The sequence below is a fragment of the Populus alba genome, chromosome 9 (genome assembly GCF_005239225.2).
Source record: "Populus alba chromosome 9, ASM523922v2, whole genome shotgun sequence".
Taxonomy (NCBI): Eukaryota; Viridiplantae; Streptophyta; class Magnoliopsida; order Malpighiales; family Salicaceae; genus Populus; species Populus alba.
In genome coordinates this window covers 10,206,978-10,227,647 of record NC_133292.1, presented here as the reverse complement: position 1 = coordinate 10,227,647, position 20,670 = coordinate 10,206,978, and the positions used below count along the sequence as shown (strand labels likewise).

Here is a 20,670-nt window from a genome sequence, read left to right as displayed (position 1 = left end):
TAAAAAAATATTAAGTTGAATAATTACTATCGTAACAAAAAAGAAGAACAAGGACCCGTGTTGCCAGGTAGACATATGAAACAAAAGTATAAAACTATTTTTAATTTAAAAACGGGAATTTGAAAAATACACAAGTAATTGAATTAATAACATGAGAAGTAAACCCAAGAGTAAGCTGTAACTAATAAATATTTATTGCATAAGAGATACAAATATAAAGAAGAGAGATAAACTTAAGAGATAAAATTTTAAAAAATATTTTTTTTTCAGGAGAGGCTATTTTTATCATTTCTTCTTGGGATCAGATATAATTTTTCTTGTTTGTGTGTTTATTTTCCTATAAACCATAAACATCCGGTAGTTATAATTTAAATATCATAATTTTTTTCTTAAACTCGCAACTAAAGTGATCATTAATTTGTTGGGCTGGATCTAAGCACATGGCTGGGCTTTACTAGGCCGTGATCAGTGGGCCTCGAAACCTGTTCTCAACCTTTTCTAAATCAAGAGACATTAAAAGCAATACTGTTTTAGCCTTTTATTTGCAAACCTTTTCTATTAGATTATGCCCAACATTTTTTTTACAAGTTCTTTCTTCATGAGGTTTTTTTATTAATTTTTATCTTTTTTTTTTATTGCTATCTTTTTTCATTTGAAAAGTTTTTAAATTGATATTTTCTTCATGATTTTGTCCTTCAAAATTAAATTGATAAGGAACTGAGCTTTCTAATTGAATCTGATTCAAGAATTTTATAATTTTCATGATCGCAGGGTTTGCATCCTAATTCGAATTATCTCATTTTTTATGTTGCTTTTTTTTAAATTAATTTTTTTTATTATTGTTTTCCTTTAAAATTTAATTTTTCAATGATTGAGTTTCATGATATTATTCAATTTGCTTTTAAACGTGTTCACCCTAATATTACGATTGAGTCAAGAATTTTACATCTTGATCCAGGTGGGTTCGGATCAAGTCTTTTAGACCATTTTAAATTATATTTTTTTTGGTTAATTTTCATCCTTCCACATTTTATTTTTTATAGAGATTGAGCTTCAGCTTTTTCCCTTTTATTTTTCTTTTCATGGACTTATCGTATTCTCATTTGATTTTTATTAAGAATTGGTATTTGAACTTTTTTTCCTGCGTTTTTTTTATGAGATTTTCCTAATTTTATGTTCATGATCGTAAAGTTTTTGAATGAACCCAGTTTAAGTGGAGTTTTTTTTTTTTAAAAAAAATTATCCTTAATCATTGAGTTGTTTTGTAATCTGGGTTAACTCGAATCAACTTTTTAAAACCTTTTTGTGTTATTTTTTCAGATTGTTTACTTATTTTTGTTGTATGTTTTAATTATATTATTTAAATTACCGATAGAAGAGTGACTTGGTTTCAAATCTTTTTTCCTATGCATTTTTTTATGTTGAAATTTGTTTTTGTCTGTCCCAGGGCGTTGCTTGGCTATAAATCTAGTCTTTCCACCAATACTGGATGATAGCCTGGGATTTAAAATAAACTGTGTGCTTGTCTGCTCACAATCTTGTGTCTGAGAAATATCCAAGTACGGTATATGTTTCAACCATTCCTGAAGTGTTGCCATGGTACGTATTGCAAACGCATCAGTGTTCTGGTATTTCCAGTTTCAACTTTAATTTCCCTTACAAACCAAATTGACCTTCCAATTACCACTAAGCTGACTAAGTCCATGCACGAAAATGTCTTGCAGGCATATTGCTTCAGAATGCACCACAAAATCTTTATGTTGGAGCTGTCGGGAACCTGGGCATATGGCCAGCACCTGTCCAAATGAGGGAATCTGCCACACTTGTGGAAAGGCTTTTCATCGAGCTAAAGAGTGCACAGCTCCACCCACGCCACCTGGGGACTTGAGGTTATGCAACAACTGCTATAAGCAGGGTCATATTGCAGCTGACTTTACAGACGACAAAGCATGCAACAACTGTAGGAAAACTGGCCACCTAGCACGGGAGTGCCTCAATGAGCCTATTTGCAACATGTGCAATGTTGTTGGGCATGTGGTCAGGGAGTTCTCTCAAAATCAAACATGCTTGGAGATCTGGAGGTCTGCGCAGCAGTGGTTACCGTGACATTGTATGCAGGAGCTGCCACCAGTATGGACATATGAGCAGGGATTGCATGGCCCTTTGATGATCTGTCACAACTGCGGGGGCGAGGAAACCGGGCAATTGAATGCCTTTCTGGAAGGATGGTGGACAACTATCCTCAGAGGCTCTGCCATTGAATGATGATCGAGCGTTGGCTATATTTCTACTTGAGGGAGGTTGCTCAATTAGTTATTAGATTTTTTATTGAATGTTGAAACAAGGCTCGAGGAGTCATTTGAAACTCAATTTGATAGGCAATGATTTGATGATATTTCCTGTGGAGCATTTATTTTATAGTAGTGACTATAATTTTGTGTTACAGTTGCTTTAGTTTGCAATAGAGGATTTATTAAGCAGTGTGCTAATTATGTTTCCTGATGGCGAGGCGAGCTGTGACATCTGCGAAATATTTGCTTGAGTTCTTACCATGAACTCATCTGGAAACCTTGCCTAACTTGATGCTTCACCAATGTTTTTACCTTGCCTTCCACTTATTTCAATGGGAGGGGAAAGATTACTGATGCAGCATCTTCGCAGAGGGGATTTTTTTTTTCCATAAAAGGTACAAGCAAAAACTTTTACTATCTGAGGGTAAAGGGGATTTTGAATTCAATCCCTTCCCTCCTTAAGACTCCAATTTGGCGTTTTGGAGTTTTTTAACTGGTGGAGGCAAACGTGCGTTTCTATGTCCTTCTCCCTTAAACTCTATATGATTATCTCTTCATTAAACTGGGTTTTCTTATATTTGTTTAGATGAGTGCAGGCGTCTGCGTCAGAGTTCAGGATACATTTTCTTCTTCTTCTTTTGAAAAAAATTAAAGAACTGTAAGATATGTGCATTTTTTGGCATCATGAAGCATCCTCTGCAAGGTTTGGAGGAGTCAACAATTTCAAAAAAATCAACTGGTATCGCATGTAATTCTCACTTCCTTTGGCTTGTTGTATCCCAACTTAGAGTCAACATGTCTTCTAATCACTGAGTCTGTTTTTCAAGCATTTGATTAGTATCTGTTCCCTTCTAAAACATGGAATCTCCCCCTAGGTACTATATGATTTTAAACTTTCTGGGATTCATTTTGTTCCAGATAGAAATGGCATAGAAGATTATATAATTGAACTTAATTAGATGAATATTTTGTGTTTCATGTGGAATATTTTTGCTCATGTGACGATATCTAAGTACATTTTCCTGTAATAATCTGTGTTCCCAAACTCCAGATGAAGACCATGGTTTGTCGAAGCAACTTTATCTTTCAAGGCGCACATGCTAACCCCTCAGTAAATGTTATTTCGAACGTTTTCTGTTACTTCTGATGTGGACTCGATTATTTCTTTTTTTCTTCGTTCAGTTGTTTGCTTGTCATTACCATTTTACGTCCTGTTTTACAATCTGAACATATGATGGCAGGTGTGGTTGTTCTCTGACTTCTGGAGCCTCATGCTGGATGCTTCAATATCTGTTGAGTTCTTGGGTATTCTAAATCTATTTGTGATTTAGCTTAACAATTCCTCAAGTCTCGCGAACTGACTGAGATAAAGGTGTTGCATGTTATAAGCTCTTGAACTTAAAGTGAAAAGTTGAAAGTTTACATGATCTCTATTTTCCGAAGTTGTTATTGATGATCTGTTAAGAAGTTTAAATACTGTTCTCTATTCTACTATGTCACAATCATTATATTCTTGGAAATGTTTTAATTCCTTTGAACAGTTAAGCAGTCCTTGGCATCTGTTCACGCTTAGAGAATATTTAGAGAGGTTGCAGCTTCTAAAGACACCAGAGGAGCGCCAACGTATATTGGAAGGAGTTCCAGAAATACATGCTGACCCAAATATAAATCCAAGTCATGGATCTGATGAAGATGAAGGCGAAACAGAAGATAAGAGACAAGGTCCTTTCCCTTTTTTTTTGGTGCATTTCAAATCTATCCTTCTAACTTGTACTGATTATATGTTTGTTTTTTTTTTATGAAATACATTTTGGTGTTGCAGAAAACTCTCTCAGACCTAGAGGTAGTGGCTTTAGCAGGAGAGGGAGGGAGCAAATCCCCCCCGAAAAGGAGGTTTTGCTTCAATACCTGGGGTGGATCAAGGAGCCAAGCAGAAACATGACCCCTAAAGGCTTCTCAAACAAAGGGGATGATTTTGGAGCTGGCGAGGCTTGTTGGGAAATGCCAAAAACTGCTTCAAATGCATCTCAGACTATGAATTCTACGGTAATATGAGAATCTGTTGGCAGGGTTGCACCAGAGATATCACCTGCAACTCTCGCACAATCTACTGCCAAAGTGGAAAAAATATGGCACTATCAGGATCCAACTGGAAAACTTCAAGGACCATTTTCCATGTTGCAGCTGCGGAAATGGAGTAATACTGGATATTTGCTGCCGATTTGAGGATATGGAGAAAAATTGAGACGAAAGATGACTCCATACTTTTGACCGATGCACTGACTTGAACTTTCCAGAGTGACCCTCCAGCAGTGGACAGTAGTTTCCCGAAGACGCAATTGGTTCAGAGTCCGCATCTACCATCCTCATATACTGGGAATATTGCTCAAGCTGCACCAGCTCCAGTTGAGGTCCCCAAGTATCCCACGGATGGTGGGGTTCTGGGACAAACCTCCCTTCCTACTCCAGGATAAACTGCCACAAGTTTGACAAAGGGGCAAGTGTTTGGAAGTCAAGTGATTCCAACTCAATCTCAACCTTTGGGTTCTGTCTTGGGAGCCAACCAATCCTCGGGAGACAACGCAGAACTGCAACATTCTACTGTTATCTCTCTTGTTGGTGCACATGGATGGGGTGCCGGTTCAGTTTCAAGGCCAGAAATGAATGCCTCGCATGCTGCAGAAAAACCGGGACTGGATTTCCATGGGGAAGCACCCAATCCCAGAAGCCGGAGGAGAATAATCTGGTTTCTCTGCCTTCACAGCCCGGTACCTATCGTAACCGGAGCAATGCACCAACCTCTGTCCAGAACCCCACTTCATCCTTGACCACAGGCACTGGCACCGATCCTTGGAGAGCTCCTGTTCCAGGACCGTCAAACATTCAACCTTCTGCTCCATCCAGCGGATCATGGAGCATGGGTATTAGAGAGAATCAAAGCGCTACTCCAAGGCAAGGGTCAGAAAACCAAAATACTGGTTGGGGGGCAATTCCAGGAAATCAAAACATATGCTGGGGAGTATCCTTACCTGCAAATTGAATTCAGGGTTGGGTTGCCCCTGTTCAGGTCCCAGCAACTGGAAATGCGAAGCATATTAGGGTTATCGATAGTTATCTTATTTGTTCCACATTAAGATGCAAAACCAGTTTTTTTTTTTTTTGAAAAAATTCTGGTTTAGTTTGTCTTTCAACTTGTAATTAGTGTTTCATGTGTTATTGTCGTCCTGGGTGTTTGATAATCTTTGATCTTGCAAGGAAGTTGTAATCTTTTTAATCTTGTCTTAAAATTCCGGTATTAATGCTCGCGCTTTTCTCTATAGTAAATTATTGGGTTGTCAATTGTTTTTTTGGGATGACCAGGATAATATTATTTTTGGATGTCTAAATAAAAAATTTAGATGAAGAAAAATAAATTGTTAGTTTGTTGTCATGCATTGCTGAACAGGGTGTTTAGGAAAAGAGGTTAGATGAAATGGGGAGGCAGAAGCAAGCTGCAGAGTTTTTCAAAGCAGGAAATCAAAATGTAGATATATTTTAAACAATTATACTATATTTTAAAACACTGTATAAGTTGAATAACGTGGATTTATATTATGGTTGAATGTTAATCTAAATTCTTCCAAAGGTCTCCAAAAGCCTATATGCGAAGCATATCAGGGTTATCGATAGTTATCTTTTTTTTTTTTTTTTTTTTTTTTTTTTTTTTTTTTTAACTTATCGATAGTTATCTTTCTTTTACCCTTGTATGGTTGAAACTTGAAACACTCTATAAGCTACAAAAAGGCTTCAAAAAGTTGTTGTCAACCTTCTTATACTGCATTGGCCAGGGCCTCCCAACTTAACTCAGGAATGTATTTCTGGGTGTGGCTTGTTTTTGTAACGGAAGGAAATGATCAGCTTGCCCTCATCTAGAAAGTCATCTTTCAAATTCATATATATAATAAGCTGAATAATTCATCCAACAATAAATATTTGAAATCGAGATTAAAATCTGCTAAAAACATATAAAAATTGAAGATTCGGGCTGCATGATGAAATTTTAGCATGAAAAATTTATTTTTATTATTTTATTATTTATTTAATATTGGATAATTATTTTTAATTTAAGTTTGTTTCGTCGCATTAAACATTGTTTAGAGATTTAGTTTATTATTGGATTTATGTTGGTTGATTATTAGTTTAGGCTCATTAGCTTGCAACTCAAAAGAGATCTAATAGAACTTATTGCGGTGGGAAAAATCAAATTATCATTGGGTTTTTATGTAGTTTCTGCTATTTAGTGATCCCTACTTTATTGAAAAACTCTATTCTGAGGTATTTTATTTCTTCATATTATTAATTTTTTAAATTATACAATTTATCTCTCTTATTTTATTTAAATTACTTATTAATTATAATGTTGTTGACTTTTTTATTATATTATATTTTAATTTAATTTAGTTTCTTGATTGAAATTATTAATATATAATTAGTTAAAAAAATTAATTTATAATTTTACAATTTAATTTTGTAATTTAATTTTATGTTATATATTTCATGTCGTGTAGGGGCACAGGGCAATTAAATGTCCTTTTGAAAGGAACAAATAAAGAAGCCTCGAATGATGAGACAATGTTGAATTTATTACTTACAAGTTATGAAAATTGTTTAGTCAATGAACTAGTATTGAAAACTTAGAAGAATATTTACCAAAATTTTGGTGGAATATAAAAATCATGTACTTTCAATGATGATAAAATATGCATACAAGGAATGTTGTGCAAGTAAATTGGAAGTTGTTACAAGAAATGCTTGATTCTTTTTAAACCAAGCGACCAAATGGATTTAGAAATCGAATCGGTAAACCGCTTGATAAATTAAACAATTAAGTTCATTATTATCTCAATCAATTGATTAAATTAGTCAACTAATTGATCAACCGGTAAGGCAAATGCTAAAATTATAAAATAATTTAGTTGACGATAAAATTGAATTGGTCGACCGATATTACCACCATAGAAAAAACAATACCTTGTTTTTACAATGAATCTGTAAAGGAATACAAAAACAACGTAATAAATGATCGAGATAACCCAATAAAAATAAAAAATATATATAAAAATTAATTTTTAATAAATCAAATATTGAATAATAAATTGAAACAATTCCATTAAAAAAAACTTGAAAAAAATCAGTTTGCGTTAACTTCTGAAACTAATGACTCTAGTCAAGAACCCTATACTAACCTCATAACAACTAAAAAAATATGAGTTAACCCATAAATTTCGTGATCACTGACACATGATCGAGATAACCTAATATAAATGAAAGGAAAAAAGAGAGTAGCAAAACCAATTTCAAATAAATTAAATATTGAAGGATTAAGTTGAAATGAATCAATTTTAAAAATGATAAAAAATCCAAAAGTCAACCCCTTCAACCTTTTAAACCGACGACTCTAATAATAAATATGAGACCATTACCATAAATGACAATTGGTAAAAAAAATATATAAAAAAGCTGTCAAACATAAAAATCTTTCGTTTTAAAGAAGGACACAAAAAAAAAAAACTCAACCCGAGCAAATCTGCTTAACTCAATCTATTATCTAACATTTAAAACCCGTGAAATTCTTGAATTGAGTCAATTAAAAAACTTAATTATCAACCAATTTAATTTTAAATGATGAAATCACAAAAATAATATCATTTTAAAAACATGTAAAAAAAAAAGATAATAAAAATAACGAGAATCAAATTTGATAAAAAAACCTATAAGGATGAAATTGTAAAAACAAATCTAAAAAATAATCTAAAAAAATAAATTATAATAAAAAAAATAAAAATGAAATAAAAAAATTAATTGGAAACACAATTGTATTTCTAAGAAAAGAGAAGCTCAAATAAATGGAAAATTGGAGAAATTTAATTAAAATTAGTTACGAGCATAAATTAATACCGTGTCTAGAAGAAGAAAGGTATCGCGTCGACTTTCGACAATAACCGTTCTCTTGCTTAGTATAGATGGGCTTAATCCTACAATCACCTACAAGATAAGGCCCATTTGTCTCGAGGGATAAATCTGGCATTTCAAGGTATGCATATCTAGTCAAAAATCCAAATCCAAATACAGTGTCTCTTCCCTGCGAATTCTTCTCTCAACCTGGTAGGTTACTCTGTGTAAACATTATAGGAAAAAAGCGCCACTAATTTTTACCTGAAAACTCAAAACCCTAAAAACATTTTTTTTCCAGGGTTTCTCAATTTTTTTCAATCTCTCTCAAATGGAAACCGAAGAAAAAGGGAATTCAATAAATCTATCCAGTAGTTCTATTAAACTCGAAAACGAATCTAATTTAACAACCACAATAACAACTGCCACAACAGACACCGAGTCTGTTCCCGAGTTGCACGACTCGCAACTCAATGGCGCTGATACCGAATTACAACAACAGCCACAACCACCACAATCCCAAACAGAAACAACGGTTCTCGATAAGAGCGATGCTCAGGATTTTGTTTTAGGCGAATCTCAATCAGTTTCTCTTCATCCGCTCGTGGTCGAGGGAGGCGAAGGCGAGGAGGTTGCGGAGGCCACATATGAGAGCGAGGAGATTGAGGCACCGCAAGAGGATGTTGAGAAAGAAGTGGAAAATAGAGATTTGGTTGCTAAAGAGGCGAGAAATGAGGATGTGAATGGAAACGCGAATGCTGGAAACAATGAAATGGAGACTGAGACCGGGACGGAAGGTGTTGCTGACGTGGAAGCAAAATTAGAGACATTAAGCCAGGAAGTAGAGACAGTGGAGGCGGAGGTAACTGAAGTGAAAGAGAAATTGGAAGTGGCTGAGAATATGGAGAAGAAGGATGCAGTGGAGGAGATCAAGGAGGATGCTGACGTGGTGGACAAGGTGGAGATGGATAATGTGGTGGAGGAAGCTGAAACAGTGAGGGTGAAGGAAGAAGAAGAGGGGGCGGAGAAGACGGGGATATCTGGCGTGGGGGGTGAAGTGGAGGCGGTGGAGCAGAAGGAAGTGACTGACTTCGCGGAGGAAGGGAAAGTGGAGAAAACAGAAGTTGCTGATGTGGCAGGGGAAATGGAGGCCGTGGAGCTGATTGAAATGACTGAGATTGTGGAGGAAGAGAACGTTGAGAGGATAGAAGCTAACGAGGAGGAGCAAAAGCAGCCAGCGCAACAGGTTGAAATGACTGACATTGCAGAGGAAACCAGGGAGGATGAGAAAAATGAAATGACAGACATAGAGGAAATGAAGGTGGCAGAGAAAATAGAAACGACTGATGTGGCAGGAGGGATGGAGGAGGCTATTAATGAGGATGGGGAAATGAAGGAGACAGAAATGATTGACGTGGCAGAGGAAGGCTATAAGGAAGAGGATACAAAAGTGGAGATGGCGGAGAAGGAGAATGAAGCAGAGGATATGTTAGATGAAATGGAAGGGGAAATGAAGGAGACAGAAATGATTGACGTGGCAGAGGAAAGCGATAAGGAAGAGGATGCAAAAGTGGAGATGGCGGAGAAGGAGAATGAAGCAGAGGATATGTTAGATGAAATAGAAGGGGCCGAAGAGGAAGTCGAGAAAGTGGGTAGAAGTGGAGGTGGTGGGAAGAGGAAACGGCAAAAGAATGCCAAAGCTCCTTCTAGAGCAACATCAAAGAAGAAGACGGAGGAGGATGTCTGTTTCATTTGCTTTGATGGAGGTGAACTTGTGCTATGCGATCGCAGGTGAAAAAAATAAACAAACTGTTGATGCATTGCTTTATGTTTTTGTAATTTTAGTTCTACGTGCATTTTTATGTTAGGAGTTTTTGTTATCATGGTTTTAATATATAATTGCTTGTGTAGGGGTTGTCCTAAGGCTTATCATCCTTCCTGTGTTAATCGAGATGAGGCTTTCTTTCGCGCTAAAGGTCGATGGAATTGTGGTAAGTTGTCTTTTATTTTTATTTTTTATATTTCCCTTGCTGTTACCAATCATTTTGGTAGTGTTTATTTGATGGAGCTTATTTGAATTTGATTATCCATTATTGTTACTGTGTGGTGTTTAATATGTTTGTTTCTGCTGTTCAGGAATATTATGACGTTGCTTTTGACACTTTTCACTTGTAATTTGCTTTCATATTTTTAGATGACTGCAAGGGCTGAGAGTAAATTTTGTAATGGTGATAGCAATAAAGTGTATCTGTGCATGTACTTAGTGCGGGTGGTGTTTCTCTTTGCAAAGGATAGTCCTAATTTCCTTCCTTGCAGCACTTAGAAAGAAGAAAGCCACTTATAGGGACTAGTTTAAAGTGCTTCAAACCATTCACAAACCATAGCTGCTCCAATCCTTACAATTTTTCATCATTCTTTTCATTGAAATTGCTTTCACATATTTAAGTTGTTATTTTTGTTTTCTTTGCAAAAGGCTTGATGCACACAACAACAAAGCTTGTCGAAGCAGACTTGTGTGAAGGAAGTTTTTGCACGTCAAACTGTTTAAGTTTTGCAAGCCCATCGAGTTGGTTTAATGTGCATCATTTGACATGTTACATTTTCTCTAATGGTCAGGACTTGTGAATTGTTGAAAAACCCAACCAATTGCTAGTATTTGCAATATTCGGGTTTGATTGGAATGGAAAACTGTGGTGATTACTATAGTGGAAAGTGAAAACAAAAATTAATGTTTCAATCACAAGGTCAAAATATCTGAGGTCTCCAGGGCAGTTATTAACATTAAGGCAGTTGTGATGTTTCCATTGCTTTGTAAACATATTTCTGTGAGGGGCTATGTTATACATGTACTTCAACTCTATCCTTTTGTCCTCTTTATACAATTTTGGGTCAGTTTTCTAGTAACAATTGATGCTAAGAGCAACATATTCTGTTTTTACAAGAGAGTATATTCTTTTTAAACTGGTTGAGAGGGAATAAATTCTATCTTCTTTGCAAAATGGTTTGCATTACTTCAAACTGTTTCATTTACAGAAAACTGTAAGCAACAAGAAGGTTAGTTGACTGGTCATTCATGGCAATCAACATATATAAGGGCTTGGATATGATTTTAATTTATTTTATCTGAAGCTATTATTTTTCATGATAGCCTGTTTGTAGCAGAATAAAGGAAAAGTAATAGAATTTTACTAGCATGAGAATAAATCGTATAAGATCTTCTCATCCATGTAAAGGACATTTAAAAGAAGGGGAGTTAGAGGTGAGAATTTAAACCAATTTATTATAGGGTACAGCAGCTGGAGTATATTTTATCATTTTGAGCTGCAAGATTCCTGAGTACATTTTATCAAGAACCTTCTTTCCAGCAAGTACCTAGATGCCCTTTGTCTGACTTCTGATCTATGCATCTTGAATATTGACAAGTGCTAATTGTTGTATGTTAGCAGAACAGCTATGTAAAATACAGTCATTTTCCTCTTTGTAGCTTCTCATTCAGTGAGGTAACCACTTTCTAAAGATATTGGATGTAATAAGCTTAGTGTTTTGGGCAAAAAACCTGAATTAGATATATAGAGAACATACTTTTAGAGACTCTTAGTTTGCCTGAAAAGTACATTTCATGGGAAAGAGGAAATTTGAGTTCTTGTTTTAGTAATTCTTAAGTGCATTCTAGGTCTTTAATTTAACAGTAATTCCATGTCTGTTAAATAGAATGACAGATCACATGCTATTTTAGCATCAGTGACAATGATGGTTGACTGTTGCATGCTGCTGTCACTGTGAATGCAGATGTGGCAAGCACATTGAAATGTCTATAGTGTTTCTTGTATAAAATTTGTCGGTGGCTCTTTCACATATGGTAGTACTGGTAATTATTGTCATTTGATGTGCAGATGTGAATACTCTAGGGAAGCTATGATTTTTCTTTCTAGATCTGTTACCATCTATGCACTTTTTTTCCGTTGAATTTCTGCATATGAATTTATGTTAACCTGGGTCATTTGTTCTATCTAATATAAGTTTTGTTACTTTGTTGAACTAGGTTGGCATCTATGTAGCAACTGTGAGAAGAATGCCTACTATATGTGCTATACATGTACCTTTTCATTGTGCAAGGGATGCATTAAAGATGCTGTCATCTTATGTGTACGAGGTAACAAAGGTTTCTGTGAGACGTGTATGAAAACTGTCATGTTAATTGAAAGGAATGAGCAGGGAAACAAGGAAACGGTATGCTCAAACTTTTTTTTCTTTTCTTTTTTAAATCTGCTCTGTTTTCTTTCTTCCTTTGTAGTTTGGTATAATTGTTGAAGACTGTAAAGAATTAATATTTTCTCAATGTTTTATGTACAAAGAAAGTATATGGTTTTTGAGAAAGAAATTTAATTATAAGTATCAAGTTTGTTTGATGTCTTTTTAACATCCAGATGATAGTTGGAACATGATGACACTTTAGAATGTTTCATATAATACTCTGCTAGGTGTTATTGTGCAGTTGATATCCTTGTTTAAATTTCAAATATACCAATTTTTAAATTTGAAGGATGGTGGGTTTCTAACAAGTGATTATCTTTAAAATGTTGCATTTGTGACTCTACTAGGTGTGCTCGGGCTCCTTGGTATCCTTGTTTATTTTTAATTATACCAATTTGTGATTTTGATGGATGGCAAGTCGTGAACAATTTATTAGCTCTAGATTTTTGGTGTTATTTTATCTTCATCCTCCACTGTGTCCTGATACTCTAAATATAAACACATGCTTGGGTGTGTCGATAAGCAAATATACTGGCTATAGAAAAGTATGTGCTGAATATGAAACCTTATTAATTGGCAGTTGTACCCATAATGGCTAATGCAAGTCCAAAAAATCAAGATTTCAAAGTATTTCCATTTTGTTTCCTGCATTGTGTTTGTTCTAACTTCTTAAGTGCTCCTCTCATTTTCTTTTGGAGAGATTTAGGAAAGAAGAGGTGAAATCTCTCTCTCAATAAGAGAAGATATTTAGGAAAGAGGTGAAGAAAAAAGTTCATTAAAGAATTGCTTCTCCCCTAAGTTTTTTTCTGAGAAAGAATAAACACACTCGTTATGTTTTGGAGGCAGTGTTTCTATTTTACATGTGATACATGTTACTATCTAATCAGGCATTTGCTTTATAGTGTACTGTTCTCCACTTTTTAGTGGAGCATCTTGCATAGATGTTGTCTGTAATTTTCTCTTTGGCCAAGTGACCGTCTAATGCATCCTTTCCAGCCCCAAATAACCATATACAAGCTTCATCCCATCCCTAACTTGATGCTTCACTAATCTTTTTACCTTGCCTTACCCTTATTCTAATGGGAGGGGAAAGATTACTACCGCACCACCTTTGTAGAGGGCAATTCTTTTTCTCATAAAATGTACAGACAAAATCTTTTACTAACTGAGGGTAAAGGGGATTTTGAATTCACTCCCTTTCCTCCTTAAAACTCCATTTTGGTGTTTTTGAGTTTTTTAATTGGTGGAGGCAATCGGGTGTTTTTCTTTCCTTCTCCGTTAAACTCTCCCACCCAAACTTAGTGTTAGTTCCCATCAGTTTTTTATTTTTTTTACCTTATTGTTTGTTAATTTCTTTGTTGAAGTGTTTTCTTATTTTTATTTTATATATTCATTCTCAGCTCTGCCTTGTGCTCGCACCTTTGTACCTTTGCAGGGTCAAGTAGATTTTGATGACAAAAGTAGCTGGGAGTTTCTCTTCAAGGATTACTGGACTGATTTAAAAGAGAGGCTATCTCTAACACCAGAAGAGCTTGCTCGGGCCAAAAATCCATGGAAAGGTTCTGATTCACATGCTGGGAAGCAGGAATTGGCTGATGAACTTTATGATGTGCACAATGGGGGATCAGGATCAGGATCAGGATCAGGACCAGAAAGTTCTGAAAATGCAGAAGTGACTACCTCTAAAAGAAGGAAGCCCAAAAAACGGCTGAGGTCTCGAGCAAAGGATAGGGATTCACCAGGCTCATCATCATGGGCTGGAGGGGAATCTGCAGATGAAAGTGTTGAGTGGGCATCAAAGGAGCTTTTGGAGTTTGTTATGCACTTGAAGAATGGTGATAAATCTGCTTGTTCTCAATTTGATGTGCAGGCTCTCCTGCTTGAATACATAAAAAGAAACAAACTCCGTGATCCTCGTCGCAAAAGTCAAATAATATGTGATTCTAGGCTTGAGAATTTGTTTGGGAAACCACGTGTGGGGCATTTTGAAATGTTAAAGCTTCTTGAATCTCATTTTCTTTTGAAAGATGATTCACAGGCAGATGATCTTCAAGGGAGTGTTGTTGATACTGAAGCTAATCAGTTGGAAGCTGATGGGAACTCTGATGCTCTTATGAAGGCAAGTAAGGATAAGCGACGAAGATCACGTAAAAAGGGTGAGGGGAGAGGACTGCAATCTAATATTGATGACTACGCAGCCATCGATATGCACAATATTAATTTAATTTACTTGCGACGTAGTTTGCTTGAAGATCTAATTGAAGATACTGAAGCATTTTATAATAAAGTTGTCGGATCTTTTGTGAGAATAAGAATATCTGGTAGTGCTCAAAAGCAAGATTTATATCGGCTGGTCCAAATTATAGGTGAATATATAGATAACTATCTGCCTTCTGCATGAATTTTGACCTGGGCCTGGAAGAAATAAATCATTTAAGATTTAAATTTTTTTATATGATGCCATGTGCAGGTACAAGCAAAGCTGCCGAGCCTTATAGAGTAGGCAAAAAGATGACTAACTTTATGCTGGAAATATTAAATTTAAACAAGACAGAGCTTGTATCGATCGATATAATCTCAAATCAAGAATTCACAGAGGTGATTAGTGTTAAAACTTTTATTTCGTGTTAATTTTGCCCTTGTGCGTTTATATGGCTTCACTGAAAGTGAGAATTTTCAGCAGCCTCTGTTTGTAATGAAGAATTGACGTGTGAATATTTGGGGATTTTCTTCTTTGTACACCTTCCTATAATAATTTAAGTCATAAACATGTTTCTCTAAAGTCATATAACAGCCAAAGTCATTTTTTTATGCCTTATGTTTGCTTGTTTTTTTTTATCTGCAAAGTTGGTTTTGAGTGGCTCTTTTTTACTAATTTTTTGTCCTGTTTATATATCAGCAGTAATGCATTTTTCTATATGATTATCTCTTCATCAAACTGGATTTTCTTATATTTTTTAGGATGAGTGCAAGCGTCTGCGTCAGAGCATTAAATGTGGACTTATCAATCGGTTGACTGTTGTAAGTACATTTCTTTTTATTCGTCTTTTAAGTTTCTGCACTCTCTGTCCTGAAAGGCTATTTGTTGCTTGTAGGGTGACATTCAGGAAAAGGCCATGGCAATCCAGGCGGTCAGAGTTCAGGATGTAAGTTTTTTGATGTGATCTATTGTTGTAATACTTCACCTTTTCACTTGTGATCTTCCTTGCCAGTTTTGGAATATGTTCAATTTTCATCATAAGTAATGTTGAACCGAAGTAAAATGTTGACAGTAAGAAAAAATGATTGACTACCAATTGAATAGTGGATGGTGCTGGGCTTCAAAGGAATGCATGATCAAATTGCCAGCATTTTAATTTTCTCATTGCCTGTGTATTCTTCCTTTTTTGCATAAATTCCCTCATGGTTGAAAGAAAACTATAAGGTCCCAACTTGACAATAGTGTTAAATAATATCTGGTTAGCAAAAATCAATGGAACATTTTCTTCTTCTTTTGAAAAGAAATAAAGAACTGTAAGATATGTGCATTTTTTGGCATCATGAAGCATCCCTTGCAAGGTTTGGAGGAGTCAACAGTTTCAATAAATCAACTGGTATAGCTTGTAATTCTCACCTCCTTTGGCTTGTTGCATCCCAACTTAGAGTCAACTGGCTTGGAGCATCAGAAGTTTTCATAGTTTTTTGTGGAAGGGGCCTCTCTCATTACAATCTTTGGTTATGTTGACTAACGAATAAATTTGTCAGCCACATCAGTGACCGACTCTCCCTATTAAATGCTACCTTAAATAAAGTACTAGAATACTTGGTATTAAATACATCTTCTAATCACTGAGTCTTTTTTTCAATCCAACCAGTACACCTGGATCATTTGATTAGTATCTGTTTCCTTCTAACACATGGAATCTCCCTAGGTACTATATGATTTAAAACTTTCTGGGATTCATTTTGTTTCAGATAGAAATGGCATAGAAGATTAGATAACTGAACTTAATTAGATAGATATTTTGTGTTTAATGTGGAATATTTTTGCTCATTGACGATATCTTTTACTTTTTCCTGTAATATCCTGTGTTCCCAAACTCCAGCTGAACACCATGGTTTGTCAAAGCAACTTTATTTTTCAATGAGCGTATGCTTCACTCTTCAAGTAAATTTTATTTGGATCGTTTTCTGCTACTTCTGATGTGGACTCGATTATTTAGCTATGCTTCTCGAATATGTTTCTTGTACCCAATCTAATCTGTGTTTTTGTTTATTTAATACTCTTTTCATTCTTTATGCTGTGGTTATGTGATAATTACGTTCCAATTTTTTTTTTCCTGACAGTTAATGCTCTTTATTCTGATGCAGTTGTTGGAAGCAGAGATAACACGTTTCAGTCATCTCTGTGATCGAGCTAGTGATATGGGACACAGAAAGGAATATCCTTTGCTCTTGAAATCTTATCAGCAATTATTTCTTTTTTATTCTATTCTGTTGTTTGCTTGTCATTACCATTTTATGTCCTGTTTTACAATCTGGACATATGATGGGAGGTGTGGGTGTTCTCTGACTTCTGGAGCCGGAGCCTCATGCTGGATGCTTCAATAGCTGTTGAGTTCTTGGGTATTCTAAATATATTTGTGATTTAGCGTAACAATTCCTTAAGTCTTGTGAACTGGTTGAGATAAAGGTGCTGCGTGTTATACGTTCTTAAACTTAAACTGAAAAGTTGAAAGTTTACATGATCTCTATTTTCAGAGATGATACTTCACCTGTGAGCTGCTACCAGTTATATTATTCTCTTTGGTTGGTTTGCAGGATTTGAATATATTTCTTGGTTAAAATCAAGAATATGTATACTGACATCATGCTCAACCCTTTTCACCTTTCTCCTTCCCTTTTTCTTTCAAGGGAGAAGGTAGCCATTATTATGTAATCAACAACCCCCTTCTGCTCATTTGGCCTTTTTCTCTTCTCAATTATAATAGTACGACCTTTTTCATGAGCCTTAGTTGAACATCTCAACAATATAATATTTCTTGAAAAGGAAAAAAAAAAAAGATTCTGTTAACTCGTTATGAATGATAGTGACTAGTAGGTTTGTTTGAAACTTTTATACATGATTGTTATGTAGACAAAACTTGTAATTATTGTGAAGGTTGCTATATATGTGTAATGCATTATCATCCCCCCATCCTTGTGCACAATCAGTTTATTTGCATGAAACAAGCATGTAAGGTTTAATTGCATACAAGTGGTTATTGATGATCTGTTAAGAAGTTTAAATATTGTTTCTTGGCAGCTTATGAAGTTAAATAGCTCCTCTTATAAGCAGAAAGGACAATGTGTTATTTTGATCTGGGGTTGGATATAAGCATGCGCGTCCATAAAAAAGAACGGAAATTTGATCAAGTAGAAGACTAGAACACCTTTCTATATTCTATTATGTCACAATCGTTATAATTTTGGAAATGGTTGCATTCCTTTGGACAGTTAAGTAGTCCTTGACATTTGTTCACGCTTAGAGAATGTGTAGAGAAGTTGCAGCTTCTAAAGACACCTGAGGAGCGCCAGCGTAGATTGGAAGAAATTCCAGAAATACATGCTGACCCAAATATGGATCCAAGTCATGAGTCTGATGAAGATGAAAGCGAAACAGAAGATAAGAGACAAGGTCATTTACCTTTCTTTTGTGCATTTCAAATCTATCCTTCTAGCTTATACCAATTATATATTTCATCTTTTATTTATGAAATACATTTTGGTGTTGCAGAAAACTCTCTCAGACGTAGAGGTGGTGGCTTTAGCAGGAGAGGGAGGGAGCAAATTTCCCCTCGAAAAGGAGGTTTTGCTTCAAATGATACCTGGGGTGGATCAAGGAGTTACTCGAGCATGAATCGGGAGCCAAGCAGAAACATGACTGATAAAGGTTTCTCAAATGAAGGAGATGATTTTGGAGTTGGTGAGTCCGCGAATGAAAATTTGTGGGGTCAAGGAAGAGAAAAACCAACACAGCAGTCCCAGAGTTGGGAAATGCCAAAAATTGCTTCAAATGCATCCCAGGCTAGGAATTCTACAGTAATATCAGAATCTGTTCCTAGGGTTGCACCAGAAATTTCACCTGCAACTCCCTCTACAGTGGTCGCACAATCTACTGCTAAAGTGAATGAATCGGAAAAAATATGGCACTATAAAGATCCATCTGGAAAAATTCAAGGGCCATTTTCCATGGTGCAGCTGCGGAAATGGAGTAATACTGGATATTTCCCTGCTGATTTGAGTATATGGAGAAATACTGAGACAAAAGATGACTCCATGCTTTTGACTGACGCATTGTCTGGAAATTTCCAGAGTGACCCTCCAGCAGTGGACAATAGTTTCCCGAAGACTCAGTTGGTTCAGAGTCCACATCTACCATCCTCTTATACTGGGAATATTGCTCAAGCTGCACCAGCTCCAGTTGAGGTGCCCAAGTACTCTACGGATAGGTGGGGTTCTGGGACAAACCTCCCTTCTCCTACTCCAGGACAAACTGCCACAAGTTTGACAAAGGAGCAAGTGTTTGAAAGTCAATGGACTTCAACTCAATCTCAACCTGTGGGTTCTGTACTAGGCGCCAACCAATCCTCAGGAGACAATGTAGAACAGCAACATGCTACTGTTATCTCTGGGACTCCAAAAATGTCTCATGAAGTGAGCCCAGTGCCTAAGCTAGAAACAGGCATGCTTCCAAGCTCTTCAATTGCTCCTCAAATGCATTCTCAATCAATGTTGACTGGTGGATCACCCAGGGTACTGGTTAATTCCCATCTGCATTCAGCACTTGATACCACTGGAGCTTCTGTTAATGCAGCTGTTGATATAAGAAGTCTCCAAAACCTGGTTCAGCCGGTGACTAGTGGTAACTCTCATGTTGGCACACATGGATGGGCTGGTTCAATTTCAAGGCCAGAAATGAATGCCTCGCATGCTGCAGTGACTGGGACTGGATCTCAAGCATGGGGAAGTATCCAATCCCATAAGGCAGAGGCAAATAATCTGGCTTCTATGCCTTCACAGCCCAGCACCTATGCTAACTGGAGCAATGCACCAGCCTCTGTCCAGAACCCCACTTCATCCTTGGCTACAGGAAATCCAAGTGGGGTTTCCCCTGTGACAGGCACTGGCACCAATCCTTGGAGAGCTCCTGTTCCAGGACCGTCAAGCATTCAACCTTCTGCACCGTCCAGCAGACCATGGGGCATGGGTATTACAGAGAATCAAAGCACTACTCCAAGGCAAGGGTCAGAAAACCAAAATATTGGCTGGGGGGCAATTCCAGGAAATCAAAACATGGGCTGGGGAGTATCCTTACCTGCAAATTCAAATCAGTGTTGGGTTGCTCCTGGTCAGGTCCCAGCAACTGGAAATGTGAAGCCTGTTTGGGTTGGTCCTGTCCAGGGACAAGCACCCGGAAATGCAAATCCTGGTTGGGGTGCTCCTGTTCAGGGACAAGCACCTGGAAATGCATTTTCAGGCTGGGGACCATCTGGTCAAGGGCCTGCACCAACAAATGCAAACACCGCTTGGGTTCCACTCAGTCAAGGACCCCCACCTCCTGGGAATGCAAATACAAATTGGGCTGTGCCTACCGGGAATGCAGGCCCATGGGGAAGTGACATGAATCAAATTGGAGATAGATTTTCAAGCCCAAAGGAAAGAGGTTCTCACGGTGGAGATTCTGGTCATGGTGGAGGCAAACCATGGAACAGGCAGTCATCATTTGGCAGAAGTGGAGACTCTCCCAGACCTTCATTTAAAGGGCAGAGAGTGTGCAAATACCATGAACATGGGCATTGCAAAAAAGGATCTCAATGTGATTATTTGCATACTTGAGAGCTTTATGAATTTTGGGCAGCATAGATTAGTTAATCTCTGTACAGTAATCTTATTTGATAGAAGTTTGTTGTGATGATAATCATCAGTTGATGCTTTATATTGGTACAAACCTCTTGCAATAGCTCGATCATTTCCCATACTTGGATTTTCTGTGTAGGCTCATGGCTGTATGTCCTCTCATTCTGTTAACAGTTTATCTGAATGCACGAGGTAGATGCCTGGGATAATTTGTTCCGCTTCCATGAAAAGCTACACCCTTTTGATTTGATTGCTAGTTAGGTTGTTGGTTGATTGACGCTTTTTACTCCCTTTTTTGCATCAAATCGATTATAAT

At 36.6% G+C, this 20,670-nt stretch overlaps 1 protein-coding gene and 1 pseudogene across 1 annotated transcript; both read left to right on the top strand.

Moving 5' to 3' along the window:
- Positions 1–1,785: 1,785 nt before the first annotated feature.
- Positions 1,786–2,395, top strand: LOC140955938 (uncharacterized; annotated as a pseudogene).
- A 6,001-nt stretch (positions 2,396–8,396) lies between these two features.
- On the top strand, positions 8,397–20,610 carry LOC118058965 (zinc finger CCCH domain-containing protein 19). Its single transcript, XM_035071778.2, has 10 exons — positions 8,397–10,013; positions 10,134–10,213; positions 12,265–12,452; positions 13,912–14,842; positions 14,947–15,074; positions 15,438–15,497; positions 15,572–15,622; positions 16,827–16,897; positions 17,978–18,132; positions 18,232–20,610. Exons 1-10 carry the CDS (start codon positions 8,554–8,556, stop codon positions 20,331–20,333), a joined length of 5,226 nt encoding a protein of 1,741 aa, XP_034927669.1. The 5' UTR covers positions 8,397–8,553; the 3' UTR covers positions 20,334–20,610.
- Positions 20,611–20,670: the final 60 nt, after the last annotated feature.